We start from the raw sequence: 23,151 nt of genomic DNA, 5'->3' as shown, positions 1-23,151 counted from the left end.
GGAGGCCGTTTCAATGGAAGCAATTGAAGGAATTGAAAGAGGCTTGTGTACAGTATGGTCCTATTGCTCCTTTCACTATGGCAATTTTGGATGCACTGTCTAGTGAAGTTACCCCTGCAGAGGATTGGAAGCATATAGCTCATGCTTGCCTTTCCGGAGGCGACTATCTCTTATGGAAATCAGAGTTTTATGAAAATTGCAAAAAGAAGGCTAATCAAAATGCCCTAAGGCAAATTCCTATTACTTTTGACATGCTAGCAGGAGAAGGCATATATGCTGAATTAAGAAATCAGATGGGCTTTGCAGTGGGAGTTTACGCTCAAACCACTGCTGTAGCAAAAGACACTTGGCGAATGTTGCCTGATTCTTCCCGCAAAGAGGAACATGTCTCTCAGATAAGGCAGGGACCCGATGAGCCTTTTCAAGATTTTGTGGCTCGCCTCAATACAGCCGTGGGGCGGATTTTTGGGCCATCGGCTGCTACTCAGTCTTTCATAATGCAGCTTGCTTATGAAAATGCTAATTCTGCATGCCAAGCTGCTATTAGACCGTTTAGAAAAAAGGGAACATTGTCTGACTATATTCGCTTGTGTGCTGACATGGGATCCTCTTTTACCCAAGGCATAGCCATAGCGGCAGCTATACAAGGAAAGCCTATGAAAGAAATATTGTATCAACAGGCAAGACTCAATGCAGGGAGTCGCTCTGGAGCTTGTTTTACATGTGGAAAATTGGGACATCGAGCTGCCCAATGCCCTCATAAAGGGGAGTCTGAGAACTCAACCGCTCCTACAAAAAAGCCTCCAGATGTGTGTCCTAAATGTAGGAGAGGAAAACATTGGGCCAATGAATGCAGATCCAAAACAAATAAAAACGGAAAGCCGATTCAGGGAAACTGGGTGAGGGGCCAGCCCCTGGCCCCGAATCAACAATGTTATGGGGCACTTCAACTCCCAGAACAGATGCAGGGACAGAGAGGGAACGAACCTCTGAGAGGAAATACATCACAGATTTATTTCAGGCCACCTCAGGTAGCGCAGGATTGGACCTGTGTTCCACCACCGACATTGTACTAACTCCCGAGATGGGAATGCAAGCATTTCCCCCAGGGATTTTTGGGCCACTACCACCAAGAACTGTAGGTTTATTATTAGGAAGAAGTAGTACCACTATGAAGGGGATTCAAATTTCCCCGGGAGTTATTGATGAGAACTTTACTGGAGAAATTAAGATTATGACTTATTCATCTTCAAATGTTTCAGTTATACCTGCTGGGACTCACATAGCTCAGCTAATTATTTTGCCTCGTGGAAAAATAGGGAAAAATAGGCAAAGTCAGAAACGTGGAGACCGAGGATTCGGTTCCTCTGATGCTTATTGGGTTCAGGAAATAAAAAGAGATCGACCTGTTTTGCAGCTTAAAATTAGTGGAAAAAGTTTTCAAGGGATTTTAGATACTGGAGCTGATGTATCCTGTATATCTGCTGAGCATTGGCCTTCTAGTTGGCCTATGCGATGCACTAATACAGACTTACAGGGCATAGGTCAGTCTCATTCCCCTAAGCAAAGCAGTAATTTATTGTCATGGCAAGATGAGGAAGGATATCAAGGGACTTTTCACCATACATTATTCCCGGTCTGCCTGTTAACCTATGGGGATGGGACATTATGAGCAATATGGGAGTTTATCTTTTTAGCCCAAGTACTCAAGTAACTCAGCAGATGTTAGATCAATGGCCCCTTACTCAAGAAAAAATATTAGCCGCTCAAGCGCTAGTACAGGAGCAGCTTGACAAGGGCCATGTAATTGAATCTACGTTGCCCTGGAATTCACCTATTTTTGTAATTAAGAAAAAAATCGGGAAAATGGAGATTGTTGCAGGATTTGAGAAAAGTAAATGAAACTATGGAAGTTATGGGTGCTCTCCAGCCAGGATTACCTCATCCTTCTGCTATTCCAAAGGATACCTATAAAATAGTGCTAGATTTGAAAGACTGCTTTTATACTATACCACTCCATCCCCAAGATTGTAAGAGATTTGCTTTTAGTATTCCTAGTCCAAACTTCCAGAAACCTATGAAGAGATATCAATGGCGAGTCCTTCCCCAAGGTATGGCTAATAGCCCCACCTTATGTCAGAAGTTTGTTAGTGAAGCAATTGATAACACCAAAAAACAGTTCCCTTCTGTGTATATCATTCATTATATGGATGACATTTTATTGGCTTGTAAGAAAGAAGGAATGTTGTTAGCTTGCTTTGTAGATATAAAAAAGAATCTTCTGGCCTCAGGTCTTATTATTGCACCTGAGAAAGTACAGAGAAGTGAGCCTTATTCTTACTTGGGATTTCAGTTGTTTGCTCAGCATTTCGCCCCACAAAAAAATAGAGCTTAGGAAAGATCATCTTAAATCTCTTAATGATTTTCAGAAACTGTTGGGAGATATTAATTGGCTGCGTCCTTCTTTGGGACTAACTACTGGAGATCTTAAACCACTGTTTGAAATTTTAAAAGGAGATTCTGATCCGACCTCGCCCAGGTCTCTTACTGAGCCTGCACGAAAGGCTCTTTCTAAGGTTGAGAAAGCCATTCAACAACAGCATGTTTCCTTTTTAGATTATTCTAAACCTCTATATGTGTATGTTTTGGACACCAAACATACACCCACAGCAGTGTTGTGGCAAGAAGGGCCACTTAGATGGATACACCTCCATGTGGCTGCTCAAAAGAATCTTACTCTTTATTATGAATTTGTGGCCAGTTTAATTCAGGAGAGCCGCTTGGAAGCTCGAAAATATTATGGAAAGGAGCCAGATTCTATTGTTATTCCTTTTACAAAAGCACAGATTCAAGGCCTGATGCAATTTACTAACAGTTTTCCTGTTGCATTGGCTCATTTTGCAGGAACTTTAGATAATCATTATCCCAAGCATAAATTGCTTCAATTTTTTCAACATCATGATCCAATCTTCCCTTCAATAGTATCACATGCTCCTCTTCCTGCTGTACCTAATGTTTTTACTGATGGATCTAGCAATGGTGTAGCTGTCTATGCACTCAATGAAAAGGTCATCAAAAGAGTGCAGACACCTTCAGCCTCAGCTCAAATAGTTGAACTTCGAGCAGTTCATATGGTATTGCTTGACTTTGCTTCCCAGTCTTTTAATTTATTCTCTGACAGTCATTATGTAGTTCGTGCCATCAGGAATTTAGAAACGGTACCTTTTATTAGCACTAGCAATCCTGTTATTCAGGACTTGTTTCTTCAGATACAGCAGGCCATTCAGCTGCGCTGTGAAAAATTTTACATTGGCCATATTAGAGCTCACTCTAATCTTCCAGGCCCTTTAACCTCAGGAAATCAAATTGCAGACTCTGCCACTCAGCTCGTTGCCTTGACTCAAATAGAAAAGGCACAAAAGTCTCATAGCCTCCACCATCAAAATAGCCAGAGCTTGAGATTGCAGTATAATATAACCAGAGAAGCAGCACGTCAGATAGTAAAACAGTGTCCAGACTGTTCACATCTCCAGCCTGTGCCTCATTATGGAGTCAACCCTCGAGGCTTGCGTCCTAATGACTTATGGCAAATGGATGTGACTTATATACCTGAATTTGGAAAATTTATTAGACATTGTCTTGCTGCATTTGCCATGATTGGAACTCCTAAAAAACTTAAAACAGATAATGGCTCAGGTTATACCAGCAAAAATTTTTCTCTATTTTGCCAGCAATTTTCGATCAATCATGTTACTGGCATTCCTTACAATCCCCAAGGACAAGGGATTGTTGAGCGCACTCATGGTACATTGAAAATCAATTTGCATAAAATACAAAAGGGGGAGTTATATCCCCTGACGCCTCATAATTATCTGTCTCATTCTCTCTTTATTCAAAATTTCTTGACCTTGGATGCCCATGGTAAAAGTGCTGCGGAGCGCTTTTGGCATCCTTCTACTGCCCCTCAGGCTTTGGTCAAATGGAAAGACCCACTTACGGGCTCTTGGCAAGGCCCAGATCCAGTCCTCATATGGGGACGAGGACATGTATGTGTTTTTCCACAGGATGCAGAAGGCCCTCCGTGGCTGCCAGAACGATTGGTGCGACATGTGGACCCTCTACCTACTGATGAGGCTGATAGTCCTCAGCAATGCAGGAGACGACCAGACGTATTGGGCCTATGTACCTGATCCACCAATCCTCCACCCCGCTGTGTGGGACGGTCCTGAGATTCCAGTCTATGTTAATGACACCCATGCCTTAGGATTGCCCTCTGATGGACACATGAAACAGCAACTGGAGAGGAATTTCACTTATAATGGTATAGGAACAGGTTTGCCTATTTGTATTGCAAAAAATATGTCAACATCTGGGTGCTTGCGTAGTTCTCCTGTCACTATGCACATTAATGACTCTTTAGTTGGATGGACTGTTCGTCTTAACATGCTAGGTGATTGGTCTGGAGGACGCAGAATAAATCTGCCCGTCCCTCCATCACGTCCATCTTGCGATAAAAGATTGAAATTAAATATTGAGACTGTCCCATGGAGAGACTGTCCTGGCAATGATCCTGTTCGTTATGACATCCCTGGGACAAACAGATATATCATTGACTGGTCAAGAAGTAACCGGTCAGGATGGGCCCGAGAACTGACTTCTGGACTTTGGACTTCTGATACACAATATCAGCAAAATTCATTATGGAGACTTATGGGAGTAATGGGTAAAGTTATTCAAATAGTTGAGTTCTGTAAATCAGGCACTCCCTGCAGTCATGTGAGTGTCTTGAAAGATGGGACTAGAGGTTGGACTACTGTTGCTAAGACTGTTAATATATCTGCTTGTGTTCCTTCCCCTTATGCACTGTTGATTGGAAATGTTAATGTACACTTTATAGGAAATCAATTTAATGTATCTTGTAGTAATTGTTCTTTAGCAAATTGTATTTCTTGGGTACCATTAGGAACTCATGTTATGATATTCAAACAACCATCTTTTGTTATGCTTCCTGTTAATATTTCTGGACCTTGGTATGCTGAAAGAAGTTTGCAGATTTTTAAAGAAATTGAGTATGCTTTGAGTAGACAAAGCGGTTTATTGGACTTCTAATTGCAGGAATTATGGCTTTGGTTACTATTATTGCAACTGCTGCTACAGCAGCTGTGGCTCTTTCTCAGACTATTCAAAATGCTCATTATGTTAATACTCTTTCAAAAAATGTTACTTTGGCTTTAGGGACCCAAGAAGCTATTGATGAGAAATTAGAGCAAAAAGTGAATGCCCTTTATGATACAGTTCAGTATATGGGAAATGTCATTCAGGGTATGAAAGTTAAATCTCATTTAGAGTGTCATTCAGAATATCATTGGATATGTGTTACTTCTAAAAAATATAATAATAGTCAATATGATTGGAATCGGATTCGTTTACATCTTCAAGGAATTTGGCATGATGCTAACCTATCTTTAGACATGTTTCGGCTTCATGATGAAATCCAAAGTATGAGAGAAGCTGAACCCTTGAAATTTGATGCAGCTCAGGCTGCTTCTGAGTTCGTTAATGTTCTTAGGAACGTTTTGCCGTCTATGCCTTATATTACCCATTCTGTTATAATATTTCTTACATTGGGCATCTGTGTCTGTTTGGTTCTGTGCCTACTCCCCATCCTCATTAGATGTTTCATCAGCAAAATGTTAGACTTACGAGCTAACATCCATCAGCTTGAGCTTAAGGCAAGTCTTAAGCCTCTCACCCCTGTGCATTATGAGGGACGGGTTAGTCAACGACGGGCAAATACTTGGGAGCCGCTTCAACACCTAAGACAGGGCTTGTATTAATAAAATATGAGTACCAATGACGGGTAAGTTGAGGCAGGCGTCCTGGGACACCTAAGACAGGCACCGTCACCTTGCCATCCTGGTCGGATGGATTTTGTTCCTATAAAATAAAAAAGGGGGAGATGTGGGGAGCCATGGTTACAGGTGACTCTAAGCTTTACAGAATGGCTCAGTTTATGCTTAACCTAAGCTGCTGAGGAATGTGGTGGGAGCGGCCAGTTCCCGGACACAGAAGGCTGATGCCTATCAGGGCAATTGATAGGATAATTACTTTTGAGAGTTTCAGTGAATTTTGTATCCTCTATGTGAAAGTTAAAGAATTTACATTTGTTAAGGTAATGCATATTTTCGTTGCTAAGTTGCACGTACTCAAACTGCTTATATGGGTGCAGTAAAATAAACTGGACTGCTTCAGCATCACTGGAGTTCGCGATCGCCATCATCATTTGTGTGAGTGTCTTTTATTCATTCCCACTCCCCCATTCGGGAACCGATCGACTTGTGGCGGCTGGCCCGTCACACCTTTTATGCCATATACCATTTGCGGTTTTTTCACAGTGAGCATATGGTATTTATAACAATTATTTTTTTAAAGTCACAAAACAAACAAATGTGGAAAAGCTCCTTAGTTGGGAAAAATGCTCAATTTCTGAAGTTCGCCTTATAACTAGTGCCATCTAATGGTCAAACTAAGTTATTGCTCTGACGTTGGATGCAAAGCCAGCACAGGCAAGATACTGGGTGGAGTTCCGCACCAATAAGCCAGGTGAGAGCACTTAGTGGACAAGTACCACCGTCATTTGCCCAAGTTGTATAGTTTATACAGAGGGCGCCAAAAAAAGTATCACATTTTAAAAAAGGAAAAAAACTGTATTAAAATTGTAATAGTGTATACCTGTAACAAAAGATGAATACAAGTTATGTGTATACATTTTTTTGGCACCTCTGTACTTACTGAAATATTAACGCATTGGTGAACTCACATTTAAGAACTTGCTGGAGTATAACACACCAACATTGAATGCCAATCAATGGAAGAAATACTATTATAATTTGCATTCGAGTGGAGTTTTTAACTTCCTCAAAACGTTTTCTATAATTGTATTTTTTCCTCATAGCAGTATGCAACATAAGCAGACAAAATAGTTTATTCCCTTTTACAGATGATGACATTGAGGCCAGAGGGATTTTGAGGGGCCCAAGTTTGGCCAGATGACCATTGTCGGGCCGAGACCTAGAACCCTGGACGCCAGGTTCCCAGACTAGCATTCTTGTCCAGGTATGTCTGCTGCAGGGGGGGCGAGGACATGCAGGCTTAATTTTACTTTTAGATGTTTTATTAGAAACCATAACCTAGGATTCTCTAAATTTTCTCTATAATTCCTGTAGCTTTTGTTTTATTTTTCACCTCTTTTTTTAATTGCCCCAACCTGAAATGTGTTTGGAGAGGTGATTTTTATTAACAAAGCTAAATTTATGTATAATTCATTAATTTTTTCTTATTAATCAAAGATATTTTAGATTGCAACTTCCTCTAGTCTTCTAGTCTTCACCATGTGTGGATGTGTTGAATAATTCTACCGCAGAATAAGGAAACTTGATGTTTTAAAATTAGTGCTCACTGGGCTGGCCCGGTGGCTCAGGCGATTGTAGCTCCGTGCTCCTAACTCTGAAGGCTGCCGGTTCGATTCCTACATAGGCCAGTGGGCTCTCAACCACAAGGTTGCCAGTTCAATTCCTGGAGTCCCGCAAGGGATGGTGGGCTGCGCCCCCTGCAACTGGCAGCGGTGCCTGGACCTGGAGTTGAGCTGCGCCCTCCACAACTGGGATTGAAAGGACAACAACTTGACTTGGAAAAAAACACAAAAGTCCTGGAAGTGCACACTGTACCGCAATAAAGTTCTGTTCCCATTCCCCAATAAAAAATCTTAAAAAAAAAAGAGTGCTCATAGCAAAATATGTATCTGTTTAGATTTTTAAATAATAAAGACAAAGTGTGGGTTTATTTTGCCATCTTTCTGGATTCCAGTGTTTAAATTATCTTACCATACCACAAGGACTGTGGCTGACACCATACGTCAGTCACTGTGTGACCCCAACATGCCTGGCTGGCATTGTGCTTTACTCCACACATATTTTTTGAATGAATGAAAAAAGAAAACCTGTGGCTAACTCAGTCTCCTTCACGCAGGGTGAAGTACTTGCAGTGGTAGTTGTGGAAGATGCCAGCGTCAACAAATACTAGTATTTTCTTAAGACCCCTTAACAATGTTGACACAAGGTGGGAAAAACTTTCTCAATCTTTTTGTTTTTCTTTTTCTGAGCAGATCTTTTGATGATGTTCTCTTTTTTCAGGTAAGCATCCCCTTTTGCTTGTAGATTGATAATATCTAGCAAAATAACAAATTCATACATGATTTGCCCAATTCTACTCCTAAAAAGTGATTCTACAAATAAATCCCCACATGTGGAAAATGACACATGTACACAGTTATCCAATGCAGCCTTGTTTGTAATTCCAAAAGATTATAAACATCTTAGAGTCTATCAAAAGTGGGCTTGTTAAGTCAGTTATGAGACAGCCGTCTCATAACTGAGAAGACTAGAGATGACAATAACCTGTTGTTCATGTCTTTTCACTTCTCTCTCTGTCTCTCCTCTTTGCTCTTTTCCACCAAAATATACATGTAAAAAAGATTATCAATAAATAAAATAGACTATAGGTGTACCTCACAATATAAAATAAAATGTTCTTATAAACTATGGTTTTATAAATTGAATAATCCACACTTCATTAGATAAATCTGAAGTCTACACTGATTCTATTCTAAATCCTTTTGAAATAAGGTGATTCTATTTCTAATTTATATTTATTGAGCTCACCCTAAGAAAGATACATCCATCCCCACCTCACCCCAAATAAATACAAGCAAACCAACATCCTGAAACAAAAATCCCAACCTTTTTATTCTCTAAGGCTGAAGTAACTCCAAGACAGAATTTGGAGTTTGCATGACCCCTCAGTGGTCAGAGGAGGAAACTACTCGGGAGGTAAAATCAAGAGGAATGGTGGTAGGCACTCAGCTGTTCTAGTCATGCCTCTGTCTTAAGCCTTTTCATCCTCTTCCCTGACAAGTTCACCCATCCCACCTCCCTCCACATTAACAGCCGTCATGGCTCCTAGAGTTAGGAACCACATTACCTCAAATCCCTGTAGTAAAATGTTGGTAAGAAGCGAAAAAATTCAAAGATATTTGCTTGGTATATTCCTACTGCTATTTTATATTTCCCCACTATGGCTTCACTTGGTTTGGGTGTAAGGAGGGAGACTTCAAGCAGAGCATTAGTTTCAGGACAGGGAGAGCAGGAGGAAGATGAAAAAAGACATCCTGTTTGGCCCACTGCCTGCTCGACAGCCACCAGGGGCAACAGGGTCACCAGTCCTCTCTTAATGTCTGGCCAGTCTTGGTCTCCTTTTCTCACGCTCCTCTTCACCCTACATGTTGTTATTATCCAGACAGGATAAAAGTTTGTTCCAGGCACAGTTGGCAATTCTCCATGTTTGTCCTAATTTTGTAACAGGATCTTGGGTTTAGACCAAGGAAGCTGATATTTGGACAGGCACTTTCTTAAAAGAAGCAGGAAGACCACCTTCCTGGTGACATCTTGCTGTGCTGATAGCCTGACTTGGACCACCATTAGTGTGGCCACATGAATGAGAACTTGTGAGCACACCAGAAAGTGTCCCTGTGATGCCATTAGAGGTCTCATAGGAAGTGGGAGGTAGACAGAGGTCCTGCCAGGCCTAATGCTGGAGAGAAGCTTCAGTTTGCTAATACTAAAGGCTACTTTTTTAAAAAGCCAGAATTAATATTTTTATTTAAAAATGTTTAAGAGACTTTAAACAGACCCAAGGGCCCAAAGATGTCTAGGTTTATTAAAATACCATACTGAGTTGGTATCTGTTGGTTCCTCCATTGGTAAAAACTCTATTTGATCCTGGTTAGTTATACGGCCTGATAATTCTTCTAGTTGGATAGTGGTGGTTTCCTCTGACCCCCAGCATCTTTAATAAGTGATCATCCATCCACCAACAATTAAAAATGCAATGCTAGAAACAATCATGAAACATTTGCAGTGAGGAAAGGGCACTGGGAATGCCAGCACTGTGGACAGCAAAATAACAGCACCTCCAAAGGAGGCAACTGAGCGTCGATATTGCTAAAAGAAAACATCCTGATAAACACTGGAGAAGTCTTTCTGGAGCCCCCCCCCCGCTCTATGTCAGGGTGAATCTACTCCTAAGAGAAATCTTACCCATGTAGGGATTGCCCCTGTGGTTTCATCCACAACAGCAGTGCTGACACACAGAGGACTCCAGACCCATAGGTGCCTGGGGCTGCTTCCCACGGCTGGTCATCAGACTGAGCAGGAGCTTTGGAGTCAGACAGCAAATTTTCTCACCTTGGCTTATTATATGTGAGACATTGGCCAAGTTATTAAATTCATCTGAGTTTCAGTTTCCCCATTTACAAAATGGAAATAAAAACATCTGTCAGAGAATGTTATAAGGAGTGAATGAGATAATCTAAGTGAAGCACACTGCCCCAAACTGGTTATAGTAAAATAAATGCTATTATTATGACCCTTTAATTCACAAGATGGGAGGAATGCATCTCAATTATGGCCCATGGAAGGAAGCATCCCAGTATCTGGAAGGTCTTTGACAAACGCAGAGACCACCAAGTTACTAGGCTTGGAAAGTGGAGTGATAATTCTGTACAGTGCAGTGACAACTGATGTTTGAGTCAGAAGATGGTTTTGTCGTCTTTTATTAGCTGCTGACCAGGTCGCAAGCACCTTTCAGCTCCGTAGGAGGGACACGGTGAGCACCATCCTCAGGGTCCCCGCCCTCACGGGGCTTCAGTTCTGGTCAGGAAGACAGATATTAAATAAATGATCCCACAATTATTTTAATGACCACTGAGATACATGCTTTGAAGGATGAACACAGTGTGCTATGAGAGTGACCAGCAGGGTGAGCTGGGGAGTCTTGCTTAGTCTGAGGAACTCAGGGAAGGCTTCCCTGAGGAGGTGACACTTAGGTTGTTGATGAGGTGAAGATGGCATGGGGAAGGGAGGCTGAGGAGGACACATCCAGGTAGAGGGAGCCAAGGGTTCGTGGTCCCTGAGTTGAAAGTATTTGAGCAGGTTTAAAGAATAGAATCAGGCCAGTATGGCTGGAGCATTGTGAGTGAGAAGGAGGAGGGCCTGAGACCTGGGTTTGAGACCCAGCTCTGCTACTTATTGGCTGTGTGACCTTGGACAGGTCATTTAAACTTCCTGAGTTGCAGTTTTCTCATCTGACAAATGGAGATATTACGACACAGAAAAAGTTGAAAGCATTAAGAGAGATGATGTCAGTTCTTTGTGAATTATGCACCAATAAAGTGTTTCGTTTCTGTGCTGACCTCAGTGTAGCAAATACTGAAAGCATCTGAAGGCGCCATGAATCGTTTGGCTCAGAATTTCAGAGTGATGGCTCAGAAAGAGGGAAGGAAGAGTTAAACCTCAGGAGATGCTTGTGGACTGCAGACGACTAAAGCACAGCCTGCTTCCCATCTGCTCTAGGCTTTCCCTGCTGCTGGATCAGAACAGGACCAGAGCAGGAGCATCTGACTTATTCACTGTAAGAGGGGCACGGTTTCCACATGGGGCCTGTATGGGGATCCTCACTGGGGTTTTTTATGGTATTTCCATGAGTAGAATTTCTAGTCTGTTGCCTAAGATTTGTTCATTTGACTTCTAGAACATCCATTTGTAAATACTTCCTCATGTTTACACTCTCAGTTCCATACACCCTTTTCTGTAATTCCAAAATCCACAATGCTCTGAAAACCAAAAATTTTGCTTCTAACTCATTCGGGGGCAAAACCTGGCCTGACTTGCATTTATTTTGTGGCAAAACCAGATGTGACACTATTTACAGTCCTTATTTACTCCACCTAATGTTAACAGTCGTTCATTTTACTGCAGCAACATGATGGTGCTTATTATGGCTGTTAGACCAGTGTACACATGTCACATAATGGAGTTTTCAGTTTCCTGTAGTTTCTAACAGAAAAATCTGGGTGATGTGTCTTTTTACTCTAAGTATTATTTGGATAGTGTGCTGGTGTGTTTTGCATAAATGAACATTCATTATAAGTACCCGAATTTCACATAGTGGAAGACAATTCTGTTGCAGCAAAATGAACAAACAAAAATCCTATCAACCAATTTCATACACGCATTATGTTGCATATGCTTTTTGGACTGGTATGAATAATTATGTACAGATATTCATACCTGGTATATACTTAATTATATATTTAAATGTAATACTTATTTTGAAATCCTATAAAATCCAATTCTTTTGTAGTTTCAGGAGTAGAAAAACTCACTAAATTTGTTTGTAAGAACTGAATCTTTTCTAAATCTGTTAATCTGACCTCATATACCCTTTAGCAGAAGGGACAAACAAGTATACTATTTTCCTTTTTGTTGCTTAGGTTAACTTAGCATTTTGTTACATTGTGTTCATTCATTTATTATAGAAGAGCTCATTTATGGAGAAATTATTTATAGAGGCAACTCACAGTGTCAATTTTGTAATCTGGTTACTGGCCCTGAGCCTCTGCGAGACAGTGTTCCCCACACGTCAGAGAACCTTGTGAGTAGGGAAGGTAAGCGTTGGAGCTGGCATTTACAATGTGGCTTTTTTATTTCATTGAAATTTTATGAATTCCAGACTGGGTTCCCCTGTATATGCCTGTAAAGCATAATAGAAATAGCTTTGAAATTATACTGTTTCCTTTTTCTGGCACAAAAAACCAAGGCCAGAAGTGTCAAGAATGTACAACTGAACTAGAATTATGTGTGGGGAGCAACTGAGAGGATTTGTTAAAGAAAGATTTCCCCTCACCTTCCTACCTTCTTTTGGCCGAGTGATTCTGAGTGCCCATTTTTATCAAGAGAGGAAGAGAGAGAACACACAAATGAAAGATGGGGAGAAGGGTCAAACAGAAAAGTTTTAGTGATATTAAAGTATGACACGAAGGGTTCAAACCTTCTTTAAAAAGCCAGAGTGAAGACCAGCATGTAAATAATTTAATGTTTGAATTTTAAACCTTTGTTCCATACATTTTCTTAAACAGCGAGAGCTGTGTAGGACAGAAAAGCCTCCCTAAAGACAAGTCTTTCTACCTAATGTAAGAGTACATGCATATCTTCCCTTCACACACTTACTACTGCTGCTTCAGATGGGCAAAGGGGACCAAAATGCAGTTTGACCCTTGATAAAGAATGCATTGGAGGTGGGAGTTGGGTGAGAGGAGCACCTTGAAACTAAGTCTCTGAATGCAGTAGAACGAATTTGGAAATAGACTAATAGACTCGAGTTCAAACATTGGCTCTGTCAACCTTATAGCTGGGTAACCCTTGATTTGCTTACTTTCTCTAAGTCACAGTTTACTCAGCTCCAAAATAAGGACATTGATAATTCCTTTGCATGGCTGTGTGAGAATTAAATTAGATATGCCAAACACATAGGATCTAGCAGGTTATTGATAAATTTAGCTACGTCGGTTAATATGTTTTCAAGGCCCTGTGGGGTGTTAGGTTCTGGGTTGTAAGATACAATCCCAGGGTTTGGTAGAAGACGAAGCAGAAGACAGAAAAGAAAGCGGAAGGGAAATAAAATTAACAAGAAGACTGGTAATTCTCAGGTAACCTGAGTAGGAACTCCTCGTCTCTATGAAAAACAGTCAAAAACTGCAAAAGGAGGTGGTGTCACCAAAGGCACAAGGGATACAGGAGTGAGGTAAGAAGCAGGGGATCAAGTTCAGGGTGTTTCCCAGAGGAGAGGAGTTTTGTTTGTAAGCTAAGAAGGAAGTGGATTGACTGTGGAGAGGGTGGGGTTAGGATTCTCCACCAGTTGTGGGGGAGGGACCTCAGTACGTGTCCTGAGGAATGTATAGGTCAGGAACCTGGAAAGTGACATTAAAGGATGAAAAGGTGAAAGGAGGAAGTTGTAGCTATTGGTGGAAAAACGTGAGTGGTTTGTATAGTAAATGTGATTGGAGCTTCTGTCCACACCTTCAAATGCCTTTGCCCAAATAAATAATAGTTGTTGGCTATACTGTTTCAACGTGCTTAGGAAGGTTAAAAACAAACAAACAAACAAACAAACAAACAAACAAAAAACAAAACTTTAAAAAAATGGTTGTAAAGGTAACATGTATAAAACATTTTGGACAGAAATTGAGCAAATATGACCCCCCAAAAAAAAAAAAGTTGCCCAATAATTTACTGCTCCGAGACAATCCTGCTAACAAATTGATGTATTTTCTACCAGCTTTTTAACATACATATGCCACAGTTATACAAATTTTGCATCCATTTTTCCCCCTCAAATTCTCATTTTTTCCAATGTTAATGTCATTAGAAGATACTCTTTTAAACATATTTTCATAACTATTCCTTTGAATGGATGGATACATTCCAGTTTACTGAATCAGTATCTGTGATTTGGACATTAAGGTTGCTTCCTTTTCTGATTAAACATCAGAGTGTGGTAATGCATATCACCAAGATAATTTTCAATTTCATAGAATCATAGACTCCTCTTTTCCAGGGTAGATTCCTTCCTTCCTAGCTCCTCATTTCAGGCAGGACTTCAGGGAAGCCAGAGACAAGTTGCCAGAATAAAAGACTAGATAAGAACCTTGAGAGCTTGTTTGTAGGCTCCCTAGAGAGCACCTACCTAGTTACTCCCCAATAGAAAAGTCCTGCTGATCTGGGGATGGTGTTCTCTGGGCACTCAGCCATGCCAGGACCATACAGGAGCACAAGAGGGAGGGTGTCCCACTGGCCAAACAGCTGACCTAGGCTGTAGATGTGGCAAGAGTCAGGAAACTCTTCTTTCCAAAGTAGTCTGGGAAACTTCTTATCCATGTGACATTTTCCTGGTGTCAATAACTTTGTTTTGGTTGACATAAAACCCCACATATTTTGGTTGTGCCCTGCTGAGAGGACAAGCCACTCAGAGGAGTGGTGGCTGTCATTTTGACTGGTTAGAAATCCTGCCCCACTCTCTACTCCTTCTCTTGTGCCCATTTTTTCTCAGTGGTTCTCAACCAGTCCCTAGGGAACATTTTCTTTTTCTTTTTTCAAGTTTGGCAGTTTTTGTTTTTAATTTAATTTTTTTAATTGGGGAATACTGGGGAACAGTGTATTTCTCTAGGGCAGTCCAAATCGTTGTCCTGCAATCTAGTTGTGGAGGGCACAGCTCAGTTCCAAGTCCAGTCGCCGTTTTCAATCTTTAGTTGCAGGGGGCGCAGCCCACCATCTCATGTGGGAATTGAACTGGCAACCTTGCTGTTGAGAACTCGCGCTCTAACCAACTGAGCCATCTGTCCGTGCCCTCTCCCCCCCGAACATTTTCAAAATGTGTGGGCTTTCTTTTTGTAATTACAATAATGGAAGGGGGCACAATGGGCATGTGTGGGTGGGGCAGGGGTATGAGATACTCTTTACAGTATAACCTGCACAATGAACAGCTGTCCCTCATCTAGATTCCCAGATGTCCCCTAGGACATTCATGTAGGTGAAACCTGTCTTTAATTATCTGAGTCTAGAATTTATTACAGTTTTAAAAAACGGTTTTAATATACAATGAACTTTCCAGGAATGCAATTACAGTTCCGTGTAAATTTAGGGAAGGTTGACTTTGCTGTGAGTAGTTCAACGATTTCATTAAATCATTTCCTTGATGGCAACACGCTGGAGGTAGCTGAGTCACCAGCTCAGCACCTGGGTTAGTCCAGGTTTGTAGCAGTTACATCCGGTGATTCTAGTGGTTGTGCAAGCACCTGCCCACTTCATCATGACTCCTAGTGTAGTATGCCTCCACACTAACATGTTAAAATATGGTTTGTGCTATTTTACTACCTATTACTTTTTGATTATTTCCCTTTATGTTACAGACAGGAAAGCACGTCGGGTTTTTTTAAAAAAGTATTATGTCTGTAGGTAGTTTATATTATCTGTGAATTTCCAATCAGCATAGTAAAGGAGTATTTGCATGAAGAAGGCTGAAGATTGAGAACCTCAGTTCTAATTAGTCTCACAGTGTTTGGCTTTCCCAGGATGAGGCAGAAATAAGTTTATTTTTTTCCCCCCAGAAGAAGCCTGGTCTCCCGTCTCCTAAACTCACTCCCTTAAACAACAACAACACACACACACACCTTGCACACCAGACAACAGCAGGAGCCTCTAGAACTGTCAAAAGGCCTGTCCTTCCCCCTCTCTGTCTACCGAGCTTCGTGTTCTCCCTTAGTCAAGAGGTACTGATCGCCAGGCCATGTTGGAGTAGAGAAGATAATGCTGGCTCCTGCCCACTTGGAGGCTCTTCTGTCTTTGCCCTTTTTTGCCCCTCCTCCTCCTATCTCAGTTTCTCTCCTAGATGCTCAATCCTCTCTCTAAGCGTTCCCTCCCCGGAGCAGGTAAGTAGCAACGCTACCGGACCCACGGAGCCGCTCTGGTTTCACCGCTCTCTAGTGTCGCGTTTAGGTGGCTCCGGGCCCTCACCCGCTCTACTGCCCGCCCCTCCGCTGTCCGACCCTGGCCTCTCCTTTCTCTACCGCCCTTCTCTTCCTGGCCTTTGACCTCTGCCTCTCTCCTTACAGCCAGATCCAGAGCTGCCTTCTTCTTGTGCCACGTCTTTCTACACCTGCATCCCAGATTCCCTGTCTCAGCGCCAGCTTCTCTGCCTTTGGCTCGGCTTCGCTCTCCCGCACGCCTGCTCCCAGCAGTCTCGCCCGCGGGTCCCCGCGGAGCGCGCGGGTGCACCGGCGTCTGCCTCTCCGGAGCTCTCGGCCCAGCCGCCCCCCGCCCCCCCCCGCCCCACGGCGCTGTGGGAGGTCCAGGGCGGGGCCGGGATCCGGGGCGGCTCCCGGGGCTCGGGTTGTGGGAGGGGCCCTCTCCTGGTCCCCGCTCTTCCCCCCGCCCTGTCTTCTCCGCACCCTCCTCTTCCCTCCGCCCGGAGCTTTCCTGGGTCCCCGGCGCCGCCTCCTTCGCTCCCGGCTCCCCGCTCCCGCGGCCGCAGCTGCCCTGGGGAAGGAGAGACGGGGGTGGGGTCGAGGGAAGCGAGAGGAGGCAGAGACCCTGGCTGGGCAGGAGCCCGGATTCGAGGGGAGGAGGGGAAAGGTGGAGGAGAAAGGAGTGGGGAGCGGGAGTAGCGGGCGGGCCTGGGGCCTTGAGGCCGGAGAGAGCCGGGGAGCTGGGCCGGCGCGCCGAGGTAAGAGCCAGGGCCCCGGGGAAGCGGTGCTGGAGAGGGGCGCGCGGGGGAGGGCCGAGCCTAGAACCCGAGGGCTCGGGAGGAGAAGGAACGGCGGGGAAGGATTCCAGAGCGTGGGTAAGCCGGGCTCCGTTGAGCCGCGGGGGCCGAGGCAGAGGAGGTGGTGAGAGGTGGAGTCCCGGGAGGGTGGGGGGACCGAGGGAGGCAGGAGGAGGGTGGGGACAGGCTTTCTCTCCTCCTCTACCCCCACCCCGCGCCCGGCTCCGCCCCCGCCTCCTTCTCGGGCGCTTTCGTCCTCAGGCTGAGCCGGGTCGGAGCCTAGGAGGCAATGGGAAGGAGGCCGGGTCGCCTCCCGGGTCAGGCAGTGCTGGCGGGGCTCCGTCCGATCCTCACGGCCGCCTCTCACTCAGATGCTGCTGTTGCTGCTGCTGGCGCCGCTGTTCCTCCGCCCTCCGGGCGCAGGCGGGGCGCAGACCCCAAACGCCACTTCAGAAGGTGCATCCTGCTCCGGCGACCTCGGGCACCCTTCCACCCCGCTCCCGCTTTCCTGGTCCTCACTACTATCCCGTCAGCTCTACAAAGCATCCTGGCCTGGCAACCCAGTCTGCTCGGCCCCACTTTACTACTCCTGACTCCCTTTCTATCACCCCACATTATTACCCAGCACCCCTTTTTCTCAGCCCCACATTAATACACTAGGCCACCTTTCTGTGACCCGGCGTTATTTCCTCAATTCCACCCCTTTCCTGGCCCCACATTACTACACCAGTTCTGCCCTTCCCTTGGTTCTACGTTTCTGCCCAGGTGGCCTTACACGACTCCCGTCTCATCCCATCCAAATTCAACTCAAATATCCTCCTTTAGCCTTTTTACCCAGCTCACTCGCATCACACCCCTTCACGATTCCTTAATTACTTTTCTCCTTACTTCCAGCCAGAACCCTTCCCTCCCGACTTGGGGCGCTCTCATTAGTCTTAATCCTGGCTCATTACTTTCTGTCCTTCAGCGGAGTTCTGCACCCATCCCCACTCCCACCCTCTAGCGTCCCATCCCAACCCCTCTGTTCTCCACCAGTCCATTGACCACGCCCTAGGCTCTCCTCTTCCTCTACCCCACCCCCAACCCGCTGACTCTGCCTTTTCCTTTTTTCCCCACCATTCCACTCTTTACTCCTTCCTGACTTACCCCCAGGTTGCCAGATCATACACCCGCCCTGGGAAGGGGGCATCAGGTACAGGGGCCTGACTCGGGACCAGGTGAAGGCTATCAACTTCCTGCCCGTGGACTATGAGATTGAGTATGTGTGCCGAGGGGAGCGCGAGGTGGTGGGTCCCAAGGTCCGCAAGTGCCTGGCAAATGGCTCCTGGACAGATATGGACACACCCAGCCGCTGTGGTGAGTAGCCTCCCCAAGGCCTTCCCTTCCTCAGGACCATTCCTCTTCCTGCCTCAAACTTGGCATTATTGTTTGCAAGTCAGCATTTGAAGTCCACTGTAACTAAATTCACAAGTACATTTATTGAATGACTGCTATGTAAGGGGACTTTGCTGTGCATGGTTGGAGGCAGTAAAGTTATCAGCCTGCACATTTCATTTCATCCTTCATTAGGCCACTGACCATTGATAATATAACTTGATTTGTTCACCTTGTCAGTTATTCTGTTTGAGGATTATTAGTGACAAATTATGCAAAAACATTGTAAAATGATTATATCACATTTCCCAATACCTCTGTCTCCAATTCAGAGACCATATACCCAAGAAACAGAACCCAGTTAACATTAAGACAGGCCAGCTAGAATAAGAAAGGCAAGCCTGATTGTGCATCTAGAGTCACATACATCCACACATCTCAAAGCCAGAGCACCACCCACTGAGGAGATGGCATTTTATGTGCATATAGCTCCATCTTGGGTTCCTGCATGGCAGTGCTTTTTTTTCTTCCCTGGTGGGGATGTATGGAAGTTTCCAAGGCTAAGGGAGGACTGGAAGCTAGAGAGGCCAAACCTTCTTACTCCAATTTCCTGCACTGTAGGATGCTTGAGGGCACAGCCCCCAACCTGAGCCTTCTGCTTTCTAAGAGGAAGGAGCCTTCTCCAACCCACCTCTCTTTTCTTATCTTTCCCCAGTCCGAATCTGCTCCAAGTCTTATTTGATCCTGGAAAATGGGAAGGTGTTCCTGACGGGTGGGGACCTCCCAGCTCTGGACGGAGCCCGGGTGGATTTCCGGTGTGACCCCGACTTCCATTTGGTGGGCGGCTCCAGGAGCGTCTGTAGTCAGGGGCAGTGGAGTACCCCCAAGCCCCACTGCCAGGGTGAGGGAAACAGCTGCCTGCATGCAGCTGATGATGAGAGGATGGGAGTGGGCTGAGTGGGAAATGTTGGGTGCTATAGAAAATGGGGGGCTTTGGGAGGCAGAGGTGAAAGCCCTACTCTTTCCTCCATCCAATTGACTCAGACTTCCTCCTGCAGTACCGTTTCCACTTCTGTTGGGTTGGGGCTTCCTTCCTTTACCTTTCTCTTTTTATATCTTCTCCCTGCTCCCATTTCTTGGGTCTCACATTGTCTCTTTTCCTTTATGACTCTCACCCTCCATCACACTTCCTACGGTTTAAATACTCCAGTTTTATCTAGCCTCAGTCCTTTTCTTTAAACTTAGAACTTTCTTTGCATAACCCTCTTCTAGAATTAATCCCTCTCCATTCATTATAACTGAAGTATTGTACAGATTCAGCAATCACATTCATGTCATAGTTAGAAAAGTTGATAAGGTTAGAAAGACTATCTGGGATGGAACATTATCAGGATAAAAATTAAAAAGGCTTAAAACTGGGCGCAGTGCTGTCAAAGCACTAAAGACAACCCAGGGATGGGGGGCACTCCTTGCCCTTACCTTCCAGACAACCTCCATCACTCCATCACTCCCCAAGGGAACCAGGCTTGTGTCCACCACCTATTCAGCCATCTAGTTATGCAAATTTCCCCCTTTCCTGGAAATCCAGATTTTCCCTCTGCAGCCTTCTCTCCTAGGATGCAGGCATACGTTTCGCTTCTTACCTTTGTAGACTCAAGATCCTTGGGCCTGGCTTTTCTCACTTAATTATTCTGCTTGTAGCTTATCATTACATTCTGGAAATTGGGAGTGCCATCCAGGGGTGGATTAACTATAAAGCTGATGAAATTTAAGCTTCAGGATTCCTCATTTACACAGGCCTTTTCCTGTGCTCTAATGTAGAGGGCTCTAATAAGGTGGTCACATGGTCATAAGTTTTCGTAAAAATTGCGTTAAGTAAGATATTTTAACAGCAATAGGTTAAAACCAGTTGTATTTGTAAATTGTAATTGTTTTCTCTTAAAGAGAGCCCCCCCATCCCCAAATTTATAATATCTAGGCTCCACAAAACCAGGATCCATCCATGTCTTAGCTGTAGGCACTCCTGTCTCAAATTCTGTTGTCCTATGAAAAAATAAAAGAAAACCAACAAGTCCTGAGCCACAGCCCCACCTTCCTCTTATCCCCAGGCACCCTCCCCTCAGAAACGCAGCTTGTGCTCTCCCTAGCCTTCGGCACGGACAGGTGTGGGAGGGTGCTGGGGATGAGGCCGGGGAAGCTGGGCGCCAGTGGTAACTCTTCTCTGATCCCCGTCTTTCCTGCTGCCAGTGAATCGAACGCCACACTCAGGTGAGATGAGAAACCCTTATCGCGTGCAATGCAATACCAGACGCGTCACTCCTCACCCTCCATACCCAGGGATTCTGCCCCTAGGCTGTGGGGTCGGGGTCCTTCTCCCACCTTCCCCACCCTCCCCGGTTGGCAGCCGGCCCCTTCTTTCCCTACCTGTTTCCTGCCTCCAGTCCCGGTTTTCTGCGAGGCTGCTGTCCCTCCCATCTCCCTGCTTGGCCGCACTTCCCTCGGCTCCTCGTTCTCCCAGACTCTGCTTCTGCCAAATGGCAGAGCCCCAGCAGGGGGCGGCAGGGTGCTGGGAGACCCCCGAGCTTCCTCCACGTCTGTCCCCGTGGGGTTCCTTCCGACCCTCTCTGGAACATTTTCCTGCCGGCCCCCCCCTGAGCTTTCACCTGACGATTCCATCAGCCCATCCCACCCTTTTCACTCCTGGCCCAGCCTTACCTCTCTCCTTCAGCTGCTCCCCGTAACCTTTCCTTCCCCAGATCCTTTCCCTTCTCTTTTATCTCAGTTCCTTCTCCCATCACCCTTTCTCAGGCTTCGGTCTACTCAGCCCCGTGTTCCCTACCTCTATCCCCATTACTCCCTTTGCACCCCCCCCTTCCTCACCCAACTATCTCTTTCCAAAACCGTTCCCATCGCCCTCTCCTTCACAACCCTCAGTCTAACCCCATCTATGCACACCGTCACTCAGGCGCTCAGGCGCCAGCCCCTTTCCTCTCGCGTTCCCACTCGCGTCCTTCTCCATCCTTCGCTCCTCAGAGCTTCAGCCTCCTGCGGCTCCCTCCGCCCACCCCGCACTCCGGCACGCCCCTTCCCCTCTTTTCTCTTCCCTCTAGTGTCCCCTTAGGTGGGACCCCTGCCTTCCTGGCACATTCCTTTCTCCCTTGGGGTCGGTCCTCCCTCTACCCCTCCCCTTCCCTCTGGCTGTCGTTCCGGTAGCGGCGTTCCCACAGCGGTGCTCGCCTCCATCCCCGCCCCCTTTCTCCTCAATTCCTGCCCCCTCCCCCCTCCCCACACGCCGCCCGTGACGTCAGAGCCCCCTCCCAGCCCTACATCTCCCTCCTCCCCTCGGTCGCTCGGTCAGTCGGCGAGGAGAGTCCGCGGTGGCTGGCGGCGGCGTCGGCAGCGGCGGTGGCGGTGGTGGGAGCTAGAGCCGTGGGGGCCGTAGGAAGCCAACCTTACCTGCTTCCCCGAGGCCTGAGTCCCCTCCGCCCCACAAAACCAGGGATGGAGGCGCCTTCTCGACACCCCCTCAGCACCCCTCCCCAGGACAAGTGTCCCCCCTGAGCTCCCCTCCCCAAGCAGCTACCTCCCGTCCCCTACCCCCGCCATGAATCCAGGGGCCCCCTCTCCCCGGGTGGGGTGGCCACTGCCACTGCTGGTGGTGATGGCAGCGGGGGTGGCGCCGGTGGTGTGGGCCTCCCACTCCCCCCATCTTCCGCGACCTCACCCGCGGGTACCCCCGCACCCCTCCTCAGAACGGCGCGCAGTGTACATCGGGGCGCTATTTCCCATGAGCGGGGGCTGGCCGGGGGGCCAGGCCTGCCAGCCCGCGGTGGAGATGGCGCTGGAGGACGTGAATAGCCGCAGGGACATCCTGCCGGACTATGAGCTCAAGCTCATTCACCACGACAGCAAGGTAGCCCCCGCCATGGGAGCGGGTGGGATGTGGGGGCTTGGGGAGCAGGGGCCAACTAAACGCCATCTCAGCCTGAGTCACGTCTGGGAGTCTGAAGCAGACCCCTCCCATGTGTGATTAGCAGGAGAAGGGCTGGGAGTGCAGGAGCTTGGGGACAGTCCCTGCTGGAGGTTCAAGATGAGGGTCTAAGGGGTCAAGATGGTTAATCACGTTGCAAGGCAGACCCTTCTGCTCCCAAAGACCCGTAGAAATGCCTGGGGTTGGGGAAACGGAAGATGGATTTGGGGTACAAACTGATGGTGACCCTGGGGGAGTAAACTAACCCTGGGTTGGGTTGGGGGATAGAGGGAATGTCAGAGGTGGGGAGCTGGATCAGGGGTTTACTTTTACCATGGTAACAAGGTAAATCTTGGCATCCAGTTGGAGCTGGAAGGAATAGGCACAAATGAGGAACATTTTAAGGGACTTGGGCACTCTAGTTTATTTATCACAACAAGCAGCAGGGTAGTTGTAGCCCTACCTGACTGTTTCTCATCCCTCCCTCCCCAGCCCTGGGGAGGCTTCCTGGGCTATGGGACTGTGTATTGTGGTTGAGGAAGGCTAATGGTCAGGAGATGGACAGAGACACTGGGAAAGTGAACTGGGTTAGA

The 23,151-nt window shown here is 46.0% G+C and overlaps 1 protein-coding gene across 3 annotated transcripts in view; it reads left to right on the top strand.

The window, feature by feature from the left end:
- Positions 1 to 16,898: 16,898 nt before the first annotated feature.
- GABBR1 (gamma-aminobutyric acid type B receptor subunit 1) overlaps positions 16,899 to 23,151 on the top strand; it is a 28,222-nt gene continuing 21,969 nt past the window's right edge. Inside the window, exons 1-6 of one of the 3 annotated variants that reach the window (XM_019719444.2) lie at positions 16,899 to 17,175; positions 17,586 to 17,670; positions 18,367 to 18,570; positions 19,304 to 19,489; positions 20,836 to 20,856; positions 22,341 to 22,501. In XM_019719444.2, the coding sequence (XP_019575003.2) occupies positions 17,586 to 17,670; positions 18,367 to 18,570; positions 19,304 to 19,489; positions 20,836 to 20,856; positions 22,341 to 22,501 (657 nt within the window). In that variant the 5' untranslated portion in view covers positions 16,899 to 17,175. Of the gene's footprint in view, positions 17,176 to 17,248; positions 17,293 to 17,475; positions 17,671 to 18,366; positions 18,571 to 19,303; positions 19,490 to 20,835; positions 20,857 to 22,340; positions 22,502 to 23,151 lie in introns of those variants that run through there. The other 2 variants (XM_074332591.1, XM_019719445.2) reach the window with 2 other exon arrangements.

This window comes from Rhinolophus sinicus, linkage group LG05, assembly GCF_036562045.2.
Source record: "Rhinolophus sinicus isolate RSC01 linkage group LG05, ASM3656204v1, whole genome shotgun sequence".
NCBI classification, from domain to species: domain Eukaryota; kingdom Metazoa; phylum Chordata; class Mammalia; order Chiroptera; family Rhinolophidae; genus Rhinolophus; species Rhinolophus sinicus.
The sequence above is the reverse complement of the archived record's forward strand: the minus strand, read 5'-3'. Positions and strand labels throughout refer to the sequence as shown.